This window comes from Pleurodeles waltl, chromosome 8 (genome assembly GCF_031143425.1).
Source record: "Pleurodeles waltl isolate 20211129_DDA chromosome 8, aPleWal1.hap1.20221129, whole genome shotgun sequence".
NCBI lineage: Eukaryota > Metazoa > Chordata > Amphibia > Caudata > Salamandridae > Pleurodeles > Pleurodeles waltl.
In genome coordinates this window covers 1,265,559,993-1,265,579,202 of record NC_090447.1, presented here as the reverse complement: position 1 = coordinate 1,265,579,202, position 19,210 = coordinate 1,265,559,993, and the positions used below count along the sequence as shown (strand labels likewise).

Sequence of the window (19,210 nt, the reverse complement as noted above, 5' to 3'; positions counted from 1 at the left end):
TTCCATGCTTTGCTGAATTCCCACCTATTCTAGAGATCATTCAGAGAGTTGCAGACCTATAAATAAATCACCTAGAGACAAGTCACAGCATCAAGGAATACATGCTGCTTTCATTTCCTGAACACAGTAAACATGCATAAATTGTCCTGCACTGTGAAGATTATTATTCTCCTGTAAATTATCATGACAGTCAGCGAGATGTAGGATTCCTCAAATTTACTTATCAAATTAACCACTTTGCATCAACGTTCATCTGAATAAGGTAGTATTGCATGTTTTAACTAAGATGACCTCTTACTTCAATCTCAACAAATGCATCTTTATTTTCAGATCCTAATTTTTCATCCTTGTAAGGTCAATAAAACAATATCTTTTGATTTGGGTATACCCCAAGAGGTGAATGTGTGCTTCAGCAGTACACATTTTCTGTTTGTTAATAATATAGAAAGAAAAATGTAGCGTGTTATGTTCTTACCCTTCTAACGGAACCCCCAGCAGAAACAACAGATGTCAGTTCTCGGTGGCACACATGTCCAGACCAGCTCAACAATTGTTTCAGGCTCACGAAAGAAACAGACAACTCAGTAAAGTGGTCCCTCCTTTTACACTATGATGGCGAGGGGATTTTTTCAAATTATCATGACCACAAGAATCGAAACACTCTGCTGCTGGCAATCTGAAGAATATGCTGCGAATCATGCACCGCAGATGAAGTGCTTGTGTTTCAAAAGTGCATGATTGTGATCTCTCTCTTGTTAGGATCCAGTGTGACCCAATGAGTGTGTCAAGGCTATCAAGGAAAGGCAAAAGTGAATTCCAGGCTCACAGAGAAAATCTGGTTCCCCAACATAAATGCTGTGGCTGAACAAATGATCCATGACTGCCTGCTATGTCCAGCCACGGTGACAGGCATCCCCTAGACCCCATTATAACTGAAGATAGATGCAAGACCCTGTGAATAGACGTCAGTGTGAACTCTTGCATAGTACTAGATGTCGATTTCATCCTCATAGATGCGTTCACACAGTGCCCGGTCATGGAAGTCTTAGCATCAACATCTCTTGAAGGCGTCCAACCAAAATTATAGACCATTATTGACACCCACTGCAATGAAACTGAATTTCAAACATGCATCTAAACCCAGGGCCATAGCTGCCAAGTATCCTAGGTACTTGTGTGATGTGCTGCCCCAGTCCATGTTTTTTGTCTTGGACCTGTAGTCCCACTTTATAATGCAAGAAAGAAGACTAAAAGTCCCAGAATTCAAAGAAAAAATCTGGAATGGGCAGCACTTGTGAAACGTGGCAGGGCTGCAGGGCAGATATCTTTGATAGCTCACCCGGTATTGACGTCAAGGTAGTGGGAAAAGTATGAGGATGCTCAACAAACTCTGTTGGTACAGAAGGGGCCCCGGGGAAATCTTGAACGATACCTTCAGCATTCACCACTTGTCGTTTGTATGTCCCTACCTCACAGTGCGGAATCTGAGTTGCCCGAACAACCACAGGCGAGGACCCCCACTACACAGGCTTATGTTCTCTATTTTAAAGCATTTTTGCAGAAGTAATACACATATTTTTGGTTCCCGTTCACAGTACGAAGTGAAAACTTCTGAGCGTTTCTACAAATTTACCAAGGTTCCTGAAACTCTTTATATATCCCTTGGCACACAATCTTCAATGTATCAGAAGAAAATGCAATTAATGCGATTCGTCTTGACTGATATTACTTTTATGAATTCCATATGTGAAGAATAAATGGATACGCTTGTATAGCAATCTTTCCATTCCTCAATTTTGCTTCATGGCATGTATGGCTGAAGTTTTATAAAACCATGCATTATTTTTAAATTTAGGCTCGTTATCGCCTTAAGCATTCACTTTAAATGCTTTGCAATGATAGACAAACAAGTAATGTGGGATTATACATGAACACACATTATTATAGAGTTATCTTGTATGGATATATGTAATCCACAGAGCAAGGTCTGCACCTTAGGTTTGACTAGAAAATAAATCCATGTTGCTTAAAGTGAATGGTAGGCCATGTTTGCAGTATCACTTCCTTTGATGGAATAACATCATTGACGCTGCTTGGTCCTTTTCTGCCCGCGAATCCCTAAAGAAATCGAGGGCAGCAGCCTGAGTCTTTGCCACTGGCGGGTCCTGCACAAAATAATGTGTTGGCCAGTGCTTGCTTTAGAGGTAAGAGGGCGTGCAGTCATCCCTCGATCATGAGTAATACGGCCCACGACATCCACAGCCCACATCATCTGGTTTCAGTGGAGCTGCTGATAAATCTTGAGCCTTCATTGTCACTGTGGTGAACCTGACACTTTGCTGCACTTGCCACTTCACCAACGTGTGCGCACATGAGGGGGTAGAACAAAGGGCGGGGGTGGGGGGGAGGGAAAATGGTAAACACTGAACAGTACAAAACGAGAAGGGGCTACTGAAGGATAGAAAGTTGCCTGAATAGAAGTCAGATTACAATAGAACCGTTTTAAAATGTGTTATTAAATTACCGACATTGGATGTGGCATTCCCCCCTCTGATTTGAAAATTTAAATAGGCTCTGAAGTGGAAAGTTAACTCCCACTGAATGAAGTGACATCCCCAGTTGGTAGGATAAATTCTTCCAATGATGATAGGGCCAGTGGTCATCGACTTGTCTTTGTGAAGAATGCTTAGACATTGGTGCTTATTTCTACCACTGACTTTTAGCTATAGAAGGGCTTTTGTGCTTTTTTTTAGTAAGCTTAAGGGCCAGAAATACCGCATGACTTGTGCCTTTGCAGCCGGGTGATCTTGTCAAATTTAAATAAATGGCATTACCATAATCCAATCTTGGATTGACAGTAGCCCTGTTCAGGATTTTCGTCAAAACAGCTGAAATTAAAGCATTTACCTTTTGCATACAAGCAATTTAAAGCAATATATTTTTGTAGTATTATTTACCTCGGTACTCATCTCTAAAATATTTTTGTAGTATTATCTACCTCGGTACTCATCTCTAAAACCACACAAACCTCTAGGGGTTCAAATCCCAAATGGTCAGATCTAATTTATTGCATTTAACAATGACTCCGTGGTTATATGCCTTCTTCAGCAGTACTTAAATTCCTTTTATGAGAGTGAAGGCATTTAACAGGGTTAATTAATGACTTTAAAATTACAGCCATCAAGAAAAACACACATGATGGATGGGTTTAAAGCCCCCCCCCACCTTACATCAACGTCTTTAAACCTATGCAGCACTTGTTGCACTCCATCCCTTGGCAGGAAGGGGAGAGAGCTACTTCCTTCTACAGTAGATTCAGATCCTGCATAAGAAATAACGTGATGGGAAAGATAAGGAATGGGGGTGGCGGGCCCTTAGTCACCTGTCATCTTCACCCTGAAAGTCCGCCTGGCTGTGGGTGGGGACTATCCATATAATTTGAGGAGGACCTTCTTAATTCTTTTACACCCTTGGCACCTAGTCTATTAAATCATAAATATGTGATCTGGAATGGGCTCTTGAAAGTTCAAGATACCGCAAACCAATGATCAAGGGGGCATTAATCATTTTCTGCAAGTTGGGGATCCCTGATTTGTATAAAAAGCATGCATACAACGATCTAGTTCGATTACAGGTCCCTTTCTCAGTTCTGAATGCTTGTTACCAGGCTGCCTGTGCTCCAAGCAGCTCAACTTCTTAGGAGGCGAATTTTTCTGTCATTTCCCAAATAACGCAGTGTTTTGTGCAAAAAAAATAAGAAAATGAAAAAGACAGTGGCAAAAACACATTTTGAAAAGAATGTCTGACCCCTGTCTTATTTAATGATTTAAAATATTTTCTTTCAAGTGCGCCTAACATCTTGATTTTGTGCATTGATATTTCCCTGCAGGTCCTCTAAGAATCTTCTACTAGTTCATTGAATGTTGATAGGGACAATTCAAAAAGTCTAATCTTAGATTAAATTATTCATTAGATTGAAGTGAAAACTCCAAAGGTCAGCGGATACAACAAATACAAACAGGATATGGTTGCTTTTCAGAACCCAAGCCAGCCCAGTCTGATGAGGAAGGTGCTGAGCAGCAACTCCTGCTGTGGCTGCAGTCTAATTTTTCCAAACACTAAAGCACACAGTCAGAGAAGCTAAGCATAGAGCTCAAAGAAAGGCTGCACTATAAGCCGGCTTCCCCTTCAGAAGACAGACCACAGGCTGTAAGGCTCAGGAGAGGCTGTGCTATGTTGGGACATAACAAGATGTCGGATTTATCTAGGTGTTGTGCAGTGTCATACCTTGCATTATACAAATATCTGTGTGGTCGTCTGTAAGGAAGAATAGAAAAGGAAATATGGAAGGGACAAGAAATATTTTAAAATTAGCTTAAAATCTGTACTTTCATAAAATTGCTTTACATCCCTATACAAGGGCTTACCGTATTTTCCGGCGTATAAGACGACTGGGCGTATAAGACGACCCCCTACTTTTCCTGTTAAAATATAGGGTTTGGGCTATACTCGCCGTATAAGACTACCCCTCTTCCAACGCACACCAAATAAAAATTAAAAAACATCAGATTTGATTTTAATATGGTAATTTTAATTCAAATGCTTATGACATGCAGGTACGTAGTAGGAAAACTGTCACTTATAAACATAAGGCTGTTTGTCATCAAACATGTAAACATAAAACAGTGCAAGTGGATTAAACTTTTCCTAATTCACTCTAAAGCTGAAAGGAAGGATAAGACAATAACCCATGGGAACTGCCATGCTGTTTGTTTTCTAAGCTGTCAACCAAACTGGAACTGAAGATGATAGGAGGAAGATAACAAACAAACAGAGAGAGAGAGCAAGTGCCGGGCAAGATCCTGGGGAGTCAGCAACGCCCATCATAACTCCAAGCTATTTTTACAGGACTTGCTGGCTTGACAGTTTCTCTTTAAAAGCCTTCAAAATCCTCCTGTTCGTCATCTGATATCATAAGTAAATCAATTACATCTTGTGGTACATTTGTAAGGCAGTCATCGTATGGATCTAATTCCGTATCAGATGGTGTGGTCTCAGCTTCGGCTTTCTCTTCATCTTGCCACAAGTAGTCGTCCTCCATACCATCTAATGAATTTGATTTGCCACACTTCTTGAAAGACTTGATTACTGTTTCTGCATCAATATCATTCCAGGCTTTTATGACAAACTTGCACAAAACATCCAACTGTGGAGCACGCATGTTTCCTCCGTTTGTGAATGACTTTTCGCCGCTAACCATCCACTCATTCCACTGTTCTCGAATGCGATCTTTAAATGGCTTGTTTAGGCACACATCCAGTGGCTGTACCAACGATGTCAATCCTGCAGGAATAACTGCTGCATCTGTGTTTATTCTTGCCAGCCTTTGCTTGGTGCTGGGAGTTAAATGAGCCCTGAACATATCCCACACCAGTAGACTACGTTTTTGAATAAGTCCACCTGGTCGCCTGCTCCATACATTATCAAGCCATAGCTTTACCCCTTCTTCATCCATCCAGCCTTTTTCATGTAGATGTACAAAACAACCAACAGGAAACTTGAGTTTCGGCATTGTTTTTCTTTTAAAAATAATCATTGGTCTCAGTTTGGCACCATCAGCTGTGCATGCTAGTACCACTGTAAAACTGGACTTCTCATGTCCTGTTGTTTTAATTAAAATTGTTTTTGCACCTTTTGGATGGACAGTTCTATTTCCAACCATATCAAAATTCATTGGAGTTTCATCCATATTTCCGATACTACTTAACGCATAGCCATGTTTATTGCGCTGTTGTATTACATATCGATGGAAACTATTTACTTTGGCTTCAAGATCTGCAGGTAATTTTTGTGCAATTTTCGTCTTTTGCCTCAGTACCAGATTATGCCTTTCAAAGAATCTAGTACACCAGGATACAGTGGCTTTAAATCTGTTGCTGTGATCTGGGTTAGATTTGGCCCACTGAAGGGCAAACAAACGTATTTGATTTCGTGTCACTATATAACCACTTTGGCGATGCTCATTCACCATGTCTGCTACATGTTTTTCGAGTTCTGGCCAATGTGGGGTGCCTCTTCTTAATGCACACTTACCCCTTGGCATACTCCTTAATGCTTTTTAATTTGCTTTCCAGTCCTGAACCATCTTTTCTGTTACTCCATATTGTCTTGCAGCAGCACAGTTATTATGTTCCATGGCAAAGTTTACAACTTTAAGTTTGAAACTGGCTTCATATTTCTTTCTTCTTGCTGGTGGAGCCAGGATGGGGTCTTGTCTGTTAGCCATTTGTATACTGTACTGTATGTACTGGTGCTGTACTGTATGAAATGGTACAGATACTGGTACTGGTGCTGTGCTGTACTGTATTCACCACCACATGTATCTGCTCACCAGATTGCCTTCCCTCAGAATCACCAACAATACAACAACCAGCCAATCACGGAGAATGAATATTACATTTAAGATTGTTGAAACTGCAGTACAACCAAAGTTAAATGCGGTCAAAATATATTTTTTTATAATATTGTCATATCCCAATCCAAAATGGCCGTTACTATATGGTAATCTCCTAACATGTGCCATGCGCGAGAAGAAAGAAACAGAAAACAAATGTTTTTTCTATGGTACCGTAATAGCGCGCTTTGAATAGCCTGGGGCACGCGCAGGAACACGCGCCTGCCCAGACAACTGCCAGCGAGGACGCGGAACCCATTGTACGCTTGGAATTCATTTCCAAATGCAGCGTACGGTGGTTCAGCTACAGGGCGCCTGTCCCTGAAGTTTCGGCACGCCGTATACCGGCGTATAAGACGACCCCTGACTTTTGAGGAGATTTTCAGGGGTTAAAAAGTCGTCTTATACGCCGGAAAATACGGTAACTATTGAGAAAAGTCAGTGTGCAGGGCTCAGCTACTCTACCCACGTCCCTGCCTGTTTTCATAGTAGATGTATAATATGCTTACTTATAGGGGCTGTAAGTTAGCCCTTTTCATTGATTATTGTGTCATTTACATTTTTTCTCCACCCACTGAGGCCTAAAACATAGGGTCATGAGGCAGCTGATGTCAGTCATAGTAGTAGTAGCTTTCAGCGCCAGGGACTGTTATGGCAATACGTTCTTTTTTAGACCAAAAAATATTTTGGTTCTAATTAATTAGCGCACAGCAACATTCCCAACAACAAATATTTTTTAAAAGCTATAACAAAATGTTGGACTTTTTTGCTTATGCAGGGTCATCCCCAGTCTTTTTGCCTCCTGCCTCCTATTTTTTCTGACCTGTTGCCGTTGGCTTTTGAACTCTGAGCCCTTTACCACTGCTAACCAGTGCTAAGGTGCATATGCTCTCTGTGTGAATTATAATGTTGATTGGTTTATCCATTATTGGCATATTTGATTTACTAGTAAGTCCCTAGTAAGGTGCACTAGAGGTGCCCAGGGCCTGTAAATCAAATGCTACTAGTGGGTCCGCAGCACTGGTTGTGCCACCCACATAAGTAGCTATGTAATCATGTCTCAGACCTGCCACTGCAGTGTCTGTGTGTGCAGCTTTAACTGTAAATTCGACTTGGCAAGTGTACCCACTTGCCAGGCCTAAACCTTCCCTTCTCTTACATGTCAGACACCCCTAAGGTAGGCCCTAGGTAGCCCCAAGGGCAGGGTGTAGTGTATGGTTAAGGTAGGACATATAGTAATGTGTTGTGTATGTCCTGACAGTGAAATATTGCTAAATTCGTTTTTCACTGTTGCAAGGCCTGTCCCTCTCATAGGTTAATATGGGGGCTACCTTTAAATCTGATTAAAGTGTAGATTCCCTTTGGGAGCGGATGGACATGTGGAGTTTGGGGTCTCTGAGCTCGCAATTTAAAAATACATCTTTTAGTAAAGTTGATTTTAAGATTGTGTGTTTGAAAATGCCACTTTTAGAAAGTGAGCATTTTCTTGCTTATACCATTTCTGTGACTCTGCCTGTTTGTGGATTCCCTGTCTGGGTCAGTTTGACAGTTGGACTGGTTGCACCTCACACTAGACAGTGACAAAAAGGGAGCTGGGGTGTAGCCTGCATATCCTGATAAGCCATCTGTGCTGGGAGGGAGGGGAGGAGTGGTCACTCACACCTGAAAGGGCTGTGCCTGCCCTCACACAGTTCAGTCTCCAACCCCCTGGTGAGTGTCTGGGGCCTGGCCTGGGCAAGGCAGGATTTCACATTCAAAGGAGACTTTACTTTGAAGTAGGCCTACTTCAAAGGAGAAATTGGGTATAAGAAGGGCACCCAAAACCACAGACTTTAGAAATACTTCTGGAACCAAGAGGAACCTCTGCCTGGAGAAGAGCTGAATAGCTGAGGAAGAAAAGCTGCCCTGCCTGTGACTGTGCTTTGTGGAGCTATCCTGTAGTTGCTGCTTCTGCCAGAGTAAGAGGGCAAAGACTGGACTTTGTGTGCCTTCCATCTTGAGAAGAAATCTCCAAGGGCTTGATCTAGAGCTTGCTTCCTGTTGTTTTAAGTCTCAGGGACAGCAAAGACTTCTCTCTGCCAGCACCTGGAGTCTCTGGAGAGACGACTACTCTGCCCTGTGGTGCCCATCCAGTTCCTGGGACCCTGAAAGGAGAAGCTGGCAGCCTTAAGACAAGAAAATCCACACACAGAGCGCCGTGCGTGCAAAAGATTGACGCGAATCCGATCTGCGGCTGAAAAAACAACGCGCCGCCGGCTCCGCAGCTGAGAAAGGACGCTCGCAGGTAACGCGACCAAAGAATCGACGCACGGAGCAGGAGAAACGACGCGCTGCATCGCTGACGGAGGCTGGGAGATCACAACCTGCGCTGCGGGATTTTCGGATCATCGTGCGGCTGGATTTTCGACTCACGTACCACCGCGCGGAGTTATTTTAGACGTACACCCCCCCGTGCGGGGTTATTTTTGACTCACACCAGGTACATTTTCACTCTAGCAGCGCTAGTGTGTGTTTAAAAATACTTAAAGACTCTTTTTGCATTTTTATTGATAACTTGACTTGTGTATAGTGGATTTTTGTCATTTTGGTCTTGTTTTGTTTAGATAAATATTTCCTATTTTTCTAAACTGGTGTTGTAATTTTGTAGTGTTTTCATTAAGTTACTGTGTGTGTTGGTACAAATACTTTACACCTAGCACTCTGAGGTTAAGCCTACTGCTCTGCCAAGCTACCAAGGGGGTAAGCAGGGGTTAGCTGAGGGTGATTTTCTTTTACCCTGACTAGAGTGAGGGTCCTTGCTTGAACAGGGGGTAACCTGACTGTCAACCAAAGACCCAATTTCTAACACAAAACAAAATAGGTATTGACTAAGCCAAAAGGCTGACAGCCAACATCAGAGATTTTGGCTTTGCTATTCTTGCTTATACACAGTTTCTGATTTTACCCACAAGACTCCTAGAAGACAGTTAAATGTATATAGCACTGTTTTTGTAAAGGCGTACTCTCCCATCAGGTATTATTTTGTGAGCCATTCCACACCTGCTGGGACATGTCTAGCTCCACTATTGCATTTGTACTCTTTAATGAATCCATGTTACCTCCCCCCTCCCTCCAGACCTCATGACTCGATGATCCTTGGATTTCTCCACATAGCATTCCTTGTATAGGCTTCTGGTTACCTGCTGGTAAAACCTCCACAATCCTTAGCACAGTGGTCCCATGCCCACTTTCCCTCTAGTTAAGTTCTCTCTGCACACCAGCATTCCTCTACCCCTCCCTACTTGCCCGTCTCAGTGTTTAGGAACTGAGATCATTACTGTGAATAATGAATGAATCCCTCTCAGAGATTAATCCTAGTCTTGCTCTGTTCCACTAATAGCATTTTTGATTTGGATGCACTGAAGTTCAGGTTCTTTCTAGTATCACTAAGTTGTAAGCCTGAGTGACTGGGGTCTTGCCTAGTGACACTTCACCCTTGCGCAGGAGCTCGAATGGGTCCAGAGTTCAGGCGAAGCGACTGGGAAGGCTTAAGCACTTGATCAGGGAAATGTCTGGTGACTAACCGTGCCTGGCCGCCCTTGGATCGCCCGTAAGATAACTCATTACCTTGCCTGATTTTAAATGAACCCGCAGCAATGCTTATCCCAAAGGAGTGGTGGCCTCAGTTTGTGCTCTGGCATTTCTTTCCTTGGGGTTGTGTGTGCGTGATGCTGGAACAGCTAGTGTGAGCACGGGTCATGGGGTATCTGTGCTAGGCTCCATCCAGCAGTACTCGTTACCTAATGCACATGCAAAGCTGCTTTTATGTGTTCGCAGGTGATTCATGAGATGTGTACACGGAACACTATCACATGCCTTAAGTCCTAGAATAGAGTATATTTGTATATGTACACATCCATCTTCATTGAAAAGAATGTAATTAGAGACTCAATTATGGTTACAGCTCAAAGGTGTGAAACCACTACAATTCACCAGGTAAGGTTTGCGGCGCACACAACACACGTCATAACCCATGTCATAACATAAATGCATTTTCTTATAGAAACTCTATATTGATCGTGTACGTAAGGGAAAGCTATACATTTTAAACCTGGTCAGACAGCGCTTCCTCTGGGTGCAAGAAGTTCTTCCTCCTGACCTCGAGTGAGATGCTACTCCAGCAGGTTCTGTCAGAAAAACTCTGGGTAACAGTGCAGACCTTCTGCTAAAAAACCACAGATGTCCCATTCACCTCCCAAGATATTTCTGTTGGATAAAAAAACCACAGATGTCCCATTCACCTCCCAAGATATTTCTGTTGGATAACAACACATTTCAAGTCTGCACGGATTCAATGTCACCTTCAGTGTTTTAGGTGTCCAGGGATTGTTTCCAAATGCATTATCAGCTGCGTCGGCAATGCGGATTATAGTAAACGGTCTCTTCGCCAAGAAAACATACAAATAAGCAGATTTCACGACTTATTCTGCTTGTATTGTAAGGATTAGGGAAAAAACGTTTCTTTCTCTTTGCCCAAAATGAAAAACTGATATAAGCGTGAAGAAAAACGAGTTATGTCTACTTTCTTTACAGCAGCAGCAGCGAAACAGTAGAAGACCATTTTGGTCTGCTTTTTAAGAAACATTTATTCATGGGTGATGATTTATGTATGACAATCTAAATTACACATATGGAATTATTTAAAAGCAAGACGGTGTATTACCTATGTTTGGAAATGATTACGCCATTCTTATTCTCCATTTGTACCTGGGTGAAATCTCTTCCTGTAATAAGGAGTGTGGCATGTGGCACTTCAACAGCAGCAGAAGCCTGCGCAGGTGTCAGTGCCCTGGCTCTGCGGGAGCTCTGGGAAGCGCGAGTAACAGGGCAACTAACCCTCTCCACTGTTCGGGACAAGCTTCGGAGTCCCGGGGTAAGGGAAGGGCCGTCCTCCCCTGCCCCTGCTGATGGACCGAGGCCCAAGGCAGCTCCAATGCCCATCCTAGGACAACCTAAAGAGGCTGATATGCTGCTGTGGCAAGGAGCCAAAACCTTGACACCCAACAAATTCACTTGACATACTACTATTAAATATAATATTTAAGTACGGAACTGTCCTGTATTTTAAATTACATTTTACAATATCACACAAGTAGCGGATTGATTACTTGGTTTACGTTTGCTAATGTAGTTTTGTTGTTACTATTACCCAGTTTAACGGTACTCGATCTATTAAATGTGCATGGATAAAAAATGTGCGTCAGCCCTGCCAGGAGTCAAAGGCGAGACATCATATCACTCTCCGATATCAGCAGCGAGTGATTAATTCACTTTGCCATCTTGCCAGCTAAGCAAAATACCTGAAATATGTTAAATAACATTGCCAGTGCAATTGGATCCAGCTAGTATTATATCACACAGCTGTGTGACTGTGCACGCATCAACTACAGTACACAATTACACGTGCATAAATGTGTTGTGATACATACAAAACGTAGTGTGCTGCATCACGGTAGAAACATACTGTTACTGTTCGTATCATTTCTTAAATAAAGCATGTGTGCCATGGAGCATACATGGATTACTGCACACATACTTGTGCCAGGCGTGCCACTGCGTGCACGTATGCTATGGTAAAACTCTTTGCGTCATCAGAGGTACACCTCCCTGTTAATCGCTGTGAATTGACACTGTTCTCCAGCTCTCCGTTTATTTATGCTGCAGGGGGGCTGGGCGAGTTCAGCATTCATGTTTAATATCTGCCAGGACTCGGCAAGGCCCGCTCATCCTAATCCATGCGACTTTAGTAAATTAAGTATCATAATTATACTGAGTAATGTTCCGTACTACAGCCCGTAGACGGCAATGTGTAGGGCAGTATAGCACACACTGTCGTTATTATTCTGCAGCACTTTCACTGTAAAAAGTGAGTAAGGAAACGAGCAGGGAGGTGATGGCGGTTTGCTCTGCACCATATCTCACACGTGAAACCAGACGGAAATACAATCATATGTACCCTTGGAAATATGCGGTACATTGAGCCACGTGACCCCAACTCTGGAACCCTCAGGCGTCGCCATAGAAAGAGCATTTGTCAGTGCTGAGCCTGCCCCGCCATTGTTTGGGTTAAATCTTTCACTTACACACGTCCTCGCACACGGCACACGCCCGCCTGTGTATGCCACATAATTAGGGGGCTGATTTCTCAAAGGCTTTCTACTCACTGCGTTGATACATAAAGGACCTGGCATTCTTAGGGCGGCGGCATAGTCTTGGCACCAAACACTGGTTGAGGCCACAAACCCAGTAAAGAAGTGACCCCTGCCCACAAAAAGTGAAACATTGAAGGGAGTCCACAATGGCGAGACAACTGGGCTAAACTATTATCCTATTACCTACATGTCTCCTACCAGTAAAATCACTTGCTGTTAACCCTTCACTATAAACCTTTATTTCAGCTTTCATTCTTTCAGAATTACAAACTGCCTACTCAAGTGCACATACCAATGATTACTACTTGTTCCGTAGTTTGCGCTTCTAAGCGCTGCAAATCACATGTTTTACGGTTTCCCAATTTAAAGGAACAGTTGCATCAGATCTTGTTTGGGCAGTGGATTAACCTAATGTGGTGGTTCAGGTACTAACGCATCAACCGCAGGCTGCTGTGCTTAACCTCGCGGCCAGTTCGGATCCTCACAGCTTGCATTTTCCAGAGGTGGATAAAATGGGTACCACTGAGATGGGCGGCAATAAACATCTGTTATCTGGAGGAAACCCTGTCGGACAAGAACATGTAAGAGTCTAACAAAAGGGCCCTGTGGTGCCTAAGAGGGATTGGTTGTCGCTGGAGACGCCCTGAAGGATTTGTTCCCATTGATTTTCAGTCCATCCTGCGGGGCAGCGTAGGCACTAAAAATCACCGTGCAGTACAGATGCCGAAGGCAGACCGGGACTGGGGCTCAATAAACCTCACTGCCATTCACTCTGTGTGCACGTGTTGTGTCATTTCCACGAGTGTGCACGATTCCACACATAGGTTGCGAAAACCAGAGGCTGCAAACATTAACTGAACGTTGCTTTCTGCCGCGATCTCCGCCACGCATGATATCTTCTCACAGGTGTCCCGGCTTTTTTAAATCCCCAAATCCGGACAAAACTGCTGGCTCAGTTTATTATTCCATCCTCAGTCTAAGCATATACTTGGCGGCAAGTGCGAGGTGCAAGTTTACTTTTTTAAAGAGTCATTTTTGTGTTTTAGATATTTTGTTAGTATATATTTTTGCATCTGTGATTTTGGAAGCTGGGTTTTTATCTGACCGTTTTCTCCTGCTGTCGTACATATATGTTGTCAATGCTTTTGTATAAAAAGTGCACACGTCCTGGACTCAAACATCCGCACAGACTCCTGCCGGCTGCTTGACCCCCAAGAGATGTTGCAGGATCTCACACCGGCGGACCCCACTAGTGCTATTGTGATTAAAGACATCGGGCGGTATTTTCCTTTTCATCTTAGAAGATTTTACTATTTGTTTTCACATAGGAGTTGTTGATTGTCGATTTGTCTTTCTTTTATTTTACAGGTTCAAAGAAAGTCCAGAAAGATCAAGAGCCGAAGCCCGCAGCCTCCTCCCCGAAGCGATCGGTGACGTCAGCGAGCAGCGTGTACTCGCCAGGTACTCCCGCGCCCCGAGCTCCTTACGTAAAAACTCCTCACGGGATTGCCTTCAAGTGTCATTAATCAGGCGCCAAGTGTCACGTTGCACGTCTAATGAGTATAATTAATGAGTAGTGTCTACAATGAAATATATTAGTTTTACGTGCGAGCTGTGCGCTGCGTGCAAAACACGGATGTCATTTCTTGGTGACGATGCAGCTCACACATGAATTACCCTGTCTGCTGTACTCGCAGACCCCCTCAGATTCAGGGCATGTCCTGCCACTAGTGGGCGCGGGGGACGAGAATAAAGTACATTTCCCCTTTGTAAAAGAAAAATATATACTTTAACCCAGCAAAGCGTTGCTGTTGAGCAAAGTGTTGTTGTAGAGTGAAACGGCAAGTAATTTACTCACAGCAAAGTACAACCTTATTAACTTCTCTTCTTCCAAGGAGTGAGTGCATCAGGATAACAAATGGACAGCCTCCACACATTAATGTGGCTTTGGTGATGGAATCAGAAGCGTCTTCCTTAAGTAATTTACCAACAACACACGATAGAGGTGCTAGAACAGTGCTTAATTTGTGCCTGTTGTTTCCGGTGCGGAGCACCAGCACTTATTTTTGAGGGCCGGCGCTTAATTGTCTGCCTCAAGCATTTACTGTGAACAAAAGACACATACGGGAAAAACTGAGGAAGAGAAAAACGAAAAAGCGTCACAATGGGAGAAAGCAGAAAGCTGCAAGAGTGAGCTGAAGGGCGGGGGTGGCTGTAAATAGATTAAAGAGGCCCCAGATGGGTTCAGGATTACGCTGCCTTAGTATTCAGTGTTCGCACATTTAATTGCAGCAGCTTAAGAGGAGGGCTTTGGGCACCGGCACGTCTTTATTTACAAATTAAGCACTGTTCTAGAGCCAAATTTGGTGACGCAAAGAGCAATAATCATAGCCAGTAGCTTGCCACTGTGAGACACAGAATGTCACATGCATAGCACATATATATTTTTTTACAAGCGACTTAGTTTGTACCTTTTAAATGAAAGCAAAAATGCCCTATGCCCTTCTCTCTCTATCCTCTAGCTCACCCTGCGCTGAATAGGGTTCTGTAGGTTGTTCTGAGCAGTGGACTATGGAATATCCTGAGTAATGTTTGCAAAGAGTTTATTAAATGCTTCTGGTTTTTCTGTGAATTGTAAAGTCTATGGATTAAGGCAGGTTGAATCAGTGGCGAATTGTATATCTGACAACTGTTCCTTTGTGTTTTTGAGACTTCCTATTGAGATAGACTTTTAGATTAAAACACATTTTTTTAGTTCTTCTGAACTTCTTTGAGTTTTGTGTGGTGCCCCAATTGCTTACATTTCCCCTTCCTGCTTGTAATCGTCTACAGCTACATTAAAGGGCGACTAGTTTGGGGGAAATCCATGGAAGGGTAGGACTTGTATGTCCGGTCCTTCTTGACTTTCTATGGGGCAATATTATTGCAAGTTGTAGCCATTAAGTCATCAAATTCATGAAGGAGACGTTGGCTGTGGTCCCTCAACAGGCTCTTCATATACTTGATATAATTCACACTTCATGACAGCTAAAAGGAGCTCCTTCGCCTGTTCATATTTATAAGTCCTTTAAGAGGGTCATGTTTGGCAGAAGAAAATACAAATGTTGGGTGGGCGTTTTGAAAAAAATATCTGACCACCCTCTGTTATTGATGTCAATATTCCTACATAGAAGGCATGAAGTCCGATTGGGAGCACACGGCCTAACATTCCAGTCGAGTTTGCATCCTGGTACATGCAGTTTGAACAATTAACGCTTCCTTGAAAAAATCTGTAGTATTTCACTAACGTTAGTGCAGACAGTACTGTTCATCTCTAGACACGTGTTTCTGGGTTAGTGCCCTTCATCAGTAGAGACCAAAGAACAACAAAAATATCTGGGGTTGCTGGAAATGCCACCGATATCATCTCAGGTTTAATACCACTCCCCGGCTCACAGGTGCGTCTCCAGAGCTCGTCAGCTCAATGACTCGAGGGAGCCTTTTAAACATGAAGTCCGATTGGGAGCACACTGCCTAACAATCCAGTCGAGGTCGCCCCTTGCATCCTGGTACATGCAGTTTGAACAATTAACACTTCCTTGAAAAAAACTGTAGTATTTCACTAAAGTTAGTGCAGACAGTACTGTTCATCTCTAGACACGTGTTTCTGGGTTAGTGCCCTTCATCAGTAGAGACCAAAGAACAACAAGAATATCTGGGGTTGTTGGAAATGCCGGTGATATCGTGTCAGGTTTAGTACCACTCCTAGGCTCACAGGTGCGTCTCCAGAGCTCGTCAGCTCAATGGCTCGAGGGAGCGTTTTAAACATGAAGTCTGATTGGGAGCACACTTCCTACATAGAAGGCAATCTAAAGGACAACCCTTCAAATAGAAATAAGAGTTAACAATGAAAACAGTCTCAACGCATCCGTGGTTCTTAAAACTCCTTTGTTGAGGGTTGTGAGACATCCCACTCATACTGTAAAATCTGGGCTTTATTTGTGTCAGTTAATGTGATATATTTTTCATCAGAATTTGACCCACAACAAGGGAGAAAATGGAGAAGGAGGGTGGAGGCGAAAGATACGAAAACAGTGAAACAGGGAGAATGCAGGGGTAAAAGCAACATGCAAGAGTGAGATAAAGGGGCAGGGAGTGGTTGAGGAAGAAAGAGGCATGAGAAGGAATCAAGACTGGGCAGTCTTGGTATACAGCAACTGGTGCCTTGGACAGAGTCAGCAGAGGGCTCCAGAGAAGAATCTTGGCTTTCTACACTTATCTTTTAACAAAGTATGTACGGGTTAAAATTCTCTAAAATGAAAAGATGTGGGAACCCCGTCCCTACGAGGCATACATTGAACCAGCAACGTACTCAAGGCACTTTTACACCAGCGTACAGAGTGCGCTGTATTCAGCCTGTGGAGGGAGGTAGCGCCTTAAGCGCCGGAAGAACACTATGCATCTGCACGTCACTGCTCTCACTAGGTTCCCTTCTGCCCCCGCAAGAATCAGGCCCTGAGCCCGGCAAGTAGGACATTGGTGTACCCTCAGCACGACAGATGGTCCAGGTTCACTCAGACAGCATCCCAGGCTTCATGGCTCTGTGAACTACTTACAGGCCCAAAGAGGTGGAACGGCCAGGCTGTTGAGCCCAAGAAGGCAGTAACATGTCCACACTCTGACCTTAGGTGTTCTGGGAAATGCGATCAAACTCATATGTAGTTATCCTGCAACATCAGCAAGAGTGCAAAGCAGTCTTGACAAAGAAAGTATCAGCTGAGGGCTAATTAAACAGAGCTGGTAAGCAGTAAACGGTCGTATTCCCACAGTGCAATCAGTTCAACACAGTGCAGTCAATACGGCGCTCTCAGATAGAGCTCCGTGTCCTCGTACACATGTAGTTGCTTTGCAGAAAAATGTTTCTCCAAAACACAGTAAAATGCAGTCACGTAATAAGTTCCACTAATAACCATTCTATGAAATATTGTCAAAAAGATTTTAGTGAAGTGAATGCTGCTCAGAGTTGCCTCACAAAAAACATTCTAAGAAAGTGTGGCGTGTGGTACTAGAGCTCTATCTTCTGACAGACGGTATCTGGTGTTGGTACCACGATCAAAGGGTTCCTCAGCTAAATAGTTAAATCCAGATTTCTGTGGTGTCTGGTGGAACGGAGGGTATAATGTGGGTCAGTCCGACGGCAAGCCATAAGAGGCACTCAGAAGCACAATCCCTCTCTTCCCTCATCTCACTCGCCACGTCCCACCACCTCTTGTTAGAGGAGTGAGTTGGAATCTAAGCAGCACGGTAGTATTTATGGGCGGTAGCTATTTGCGAGCTTTGGACAAATGCACCCAGTTGAGCTGATCGTTGGCATATTATGGTTTGAGAGCACAGTTGAGAGGTATTTGCTTTTGAAATTCCACAGTCAAATGGGTCATATTTTATTTCGTTTTCCTAAGTACGCTTCTTAGAAACCTAGCTGGATAAATGCTTCTCAGGGAGAATCAGCGCATCACAATTCTTAGCATGTCGTTGCTAGTTACGGGTTTATTTAGCCAAAAATAGTTACAGGACGAAAATATATAGCACTTTACAGTTTTTCATGCCGAAAAAAGAGATTCTGCTCCCATGTAAAAAAAAAAAAAAAGTTCTAATTTTTAAATGTCTGCACTTGTGTATCAACACTTTCCCCCTAGACATAGAGTGGGTAAAACTCTTTGATACATCAGGCCCTTTAGTTAGCTTCGCAATTAAAAGATGAGCGAACTGCGGATTTGCGTGCCTTTGCCCTTCATACCTGCATACAATACAGCCCTCACTGCTGGGGCTATATTTCAGGGAAAAGGTTATTTCCGAGTATTTTCTGGCTCCGTCCTCAGTCCGACTCCAGGTGTGTGAGCAAGCAGAAGCATGTTAATTCTTGGATCATTTTTATTCTGATATTATTAGATTTTGTACTCCTCCTATTTAGGGGTCCTTTGTATTGAAATGTCGCCCTACTGAGGCCCGTTTTCAGCTTTTTCGATCAGTTCCTCAGTGCATAATTTGTAAAAAAAAAACATAAGTGCCAGGGCCCTTGATAGGAGGCCACTGCAGCTTGCCTCACCCCCTTGCCCCGGACAGCACTGCCAGTATCCGTACCAACACAACTACTAACCATCACACTCTTACAAGTGTGACAATTCAGACTATTCCATACCCATAAAGCTATAAAAGTGTCTCGGTGGCAGGTATTAGTCATTCTTAATATATACTAAATTAATAAACAACTGGTGTTGATGTGCTCACCTCTAAATTAGAGGGAGACGGTGCCACCATGATGTGACAATTAAGTGCCAGTGCTGAGCACCGGAAACCACTGGCTCAAATTAAGCACAGGTTCTTCAGCTCTAGGCACTGTTGTTCAAAATAGGGAGAGTAAATTATCCACTTCAATTAGTCTGTGGGTATATATATTTTTTTAACTCTCCCAGCCCGTTGCTATGTTTCACCTTCAGACCATAAATCTATGAAAACTGCCATTTTGTTTTCATTTTTAAGCAACTATGAGGAAACCTATTGCATGAGGCGAAGCCGGCATCGGCTC

At 43.3% G+C, this 19,210-nt stretch overlaps 1 protein-coding gene across 2 annotated transcripts in view; it reads left to right on the top strand.

The window, feature by feature from the left end:
- Window positions 1-19,210, top strand: part of MTUS2 (microtubule associated scaffold protein 2) — a 1,534,604-nt gene that overhangs the window by 1,095,748 nt on the left and 419,646 nt on the right. For both annotated transcript variants that reach the window (XM_069202199.1, XM_069202200.1), the window contains exon 8: window positions 14,014-14,106. In XM_069202199.1, coding sequence (XP_069058300.1) covers window positions 14,014-14,106 — 93 coding nt within the window. The remainder of the gene's footprint in view (window positions 1-14,013; window positions 14,107-19,210) is intronic.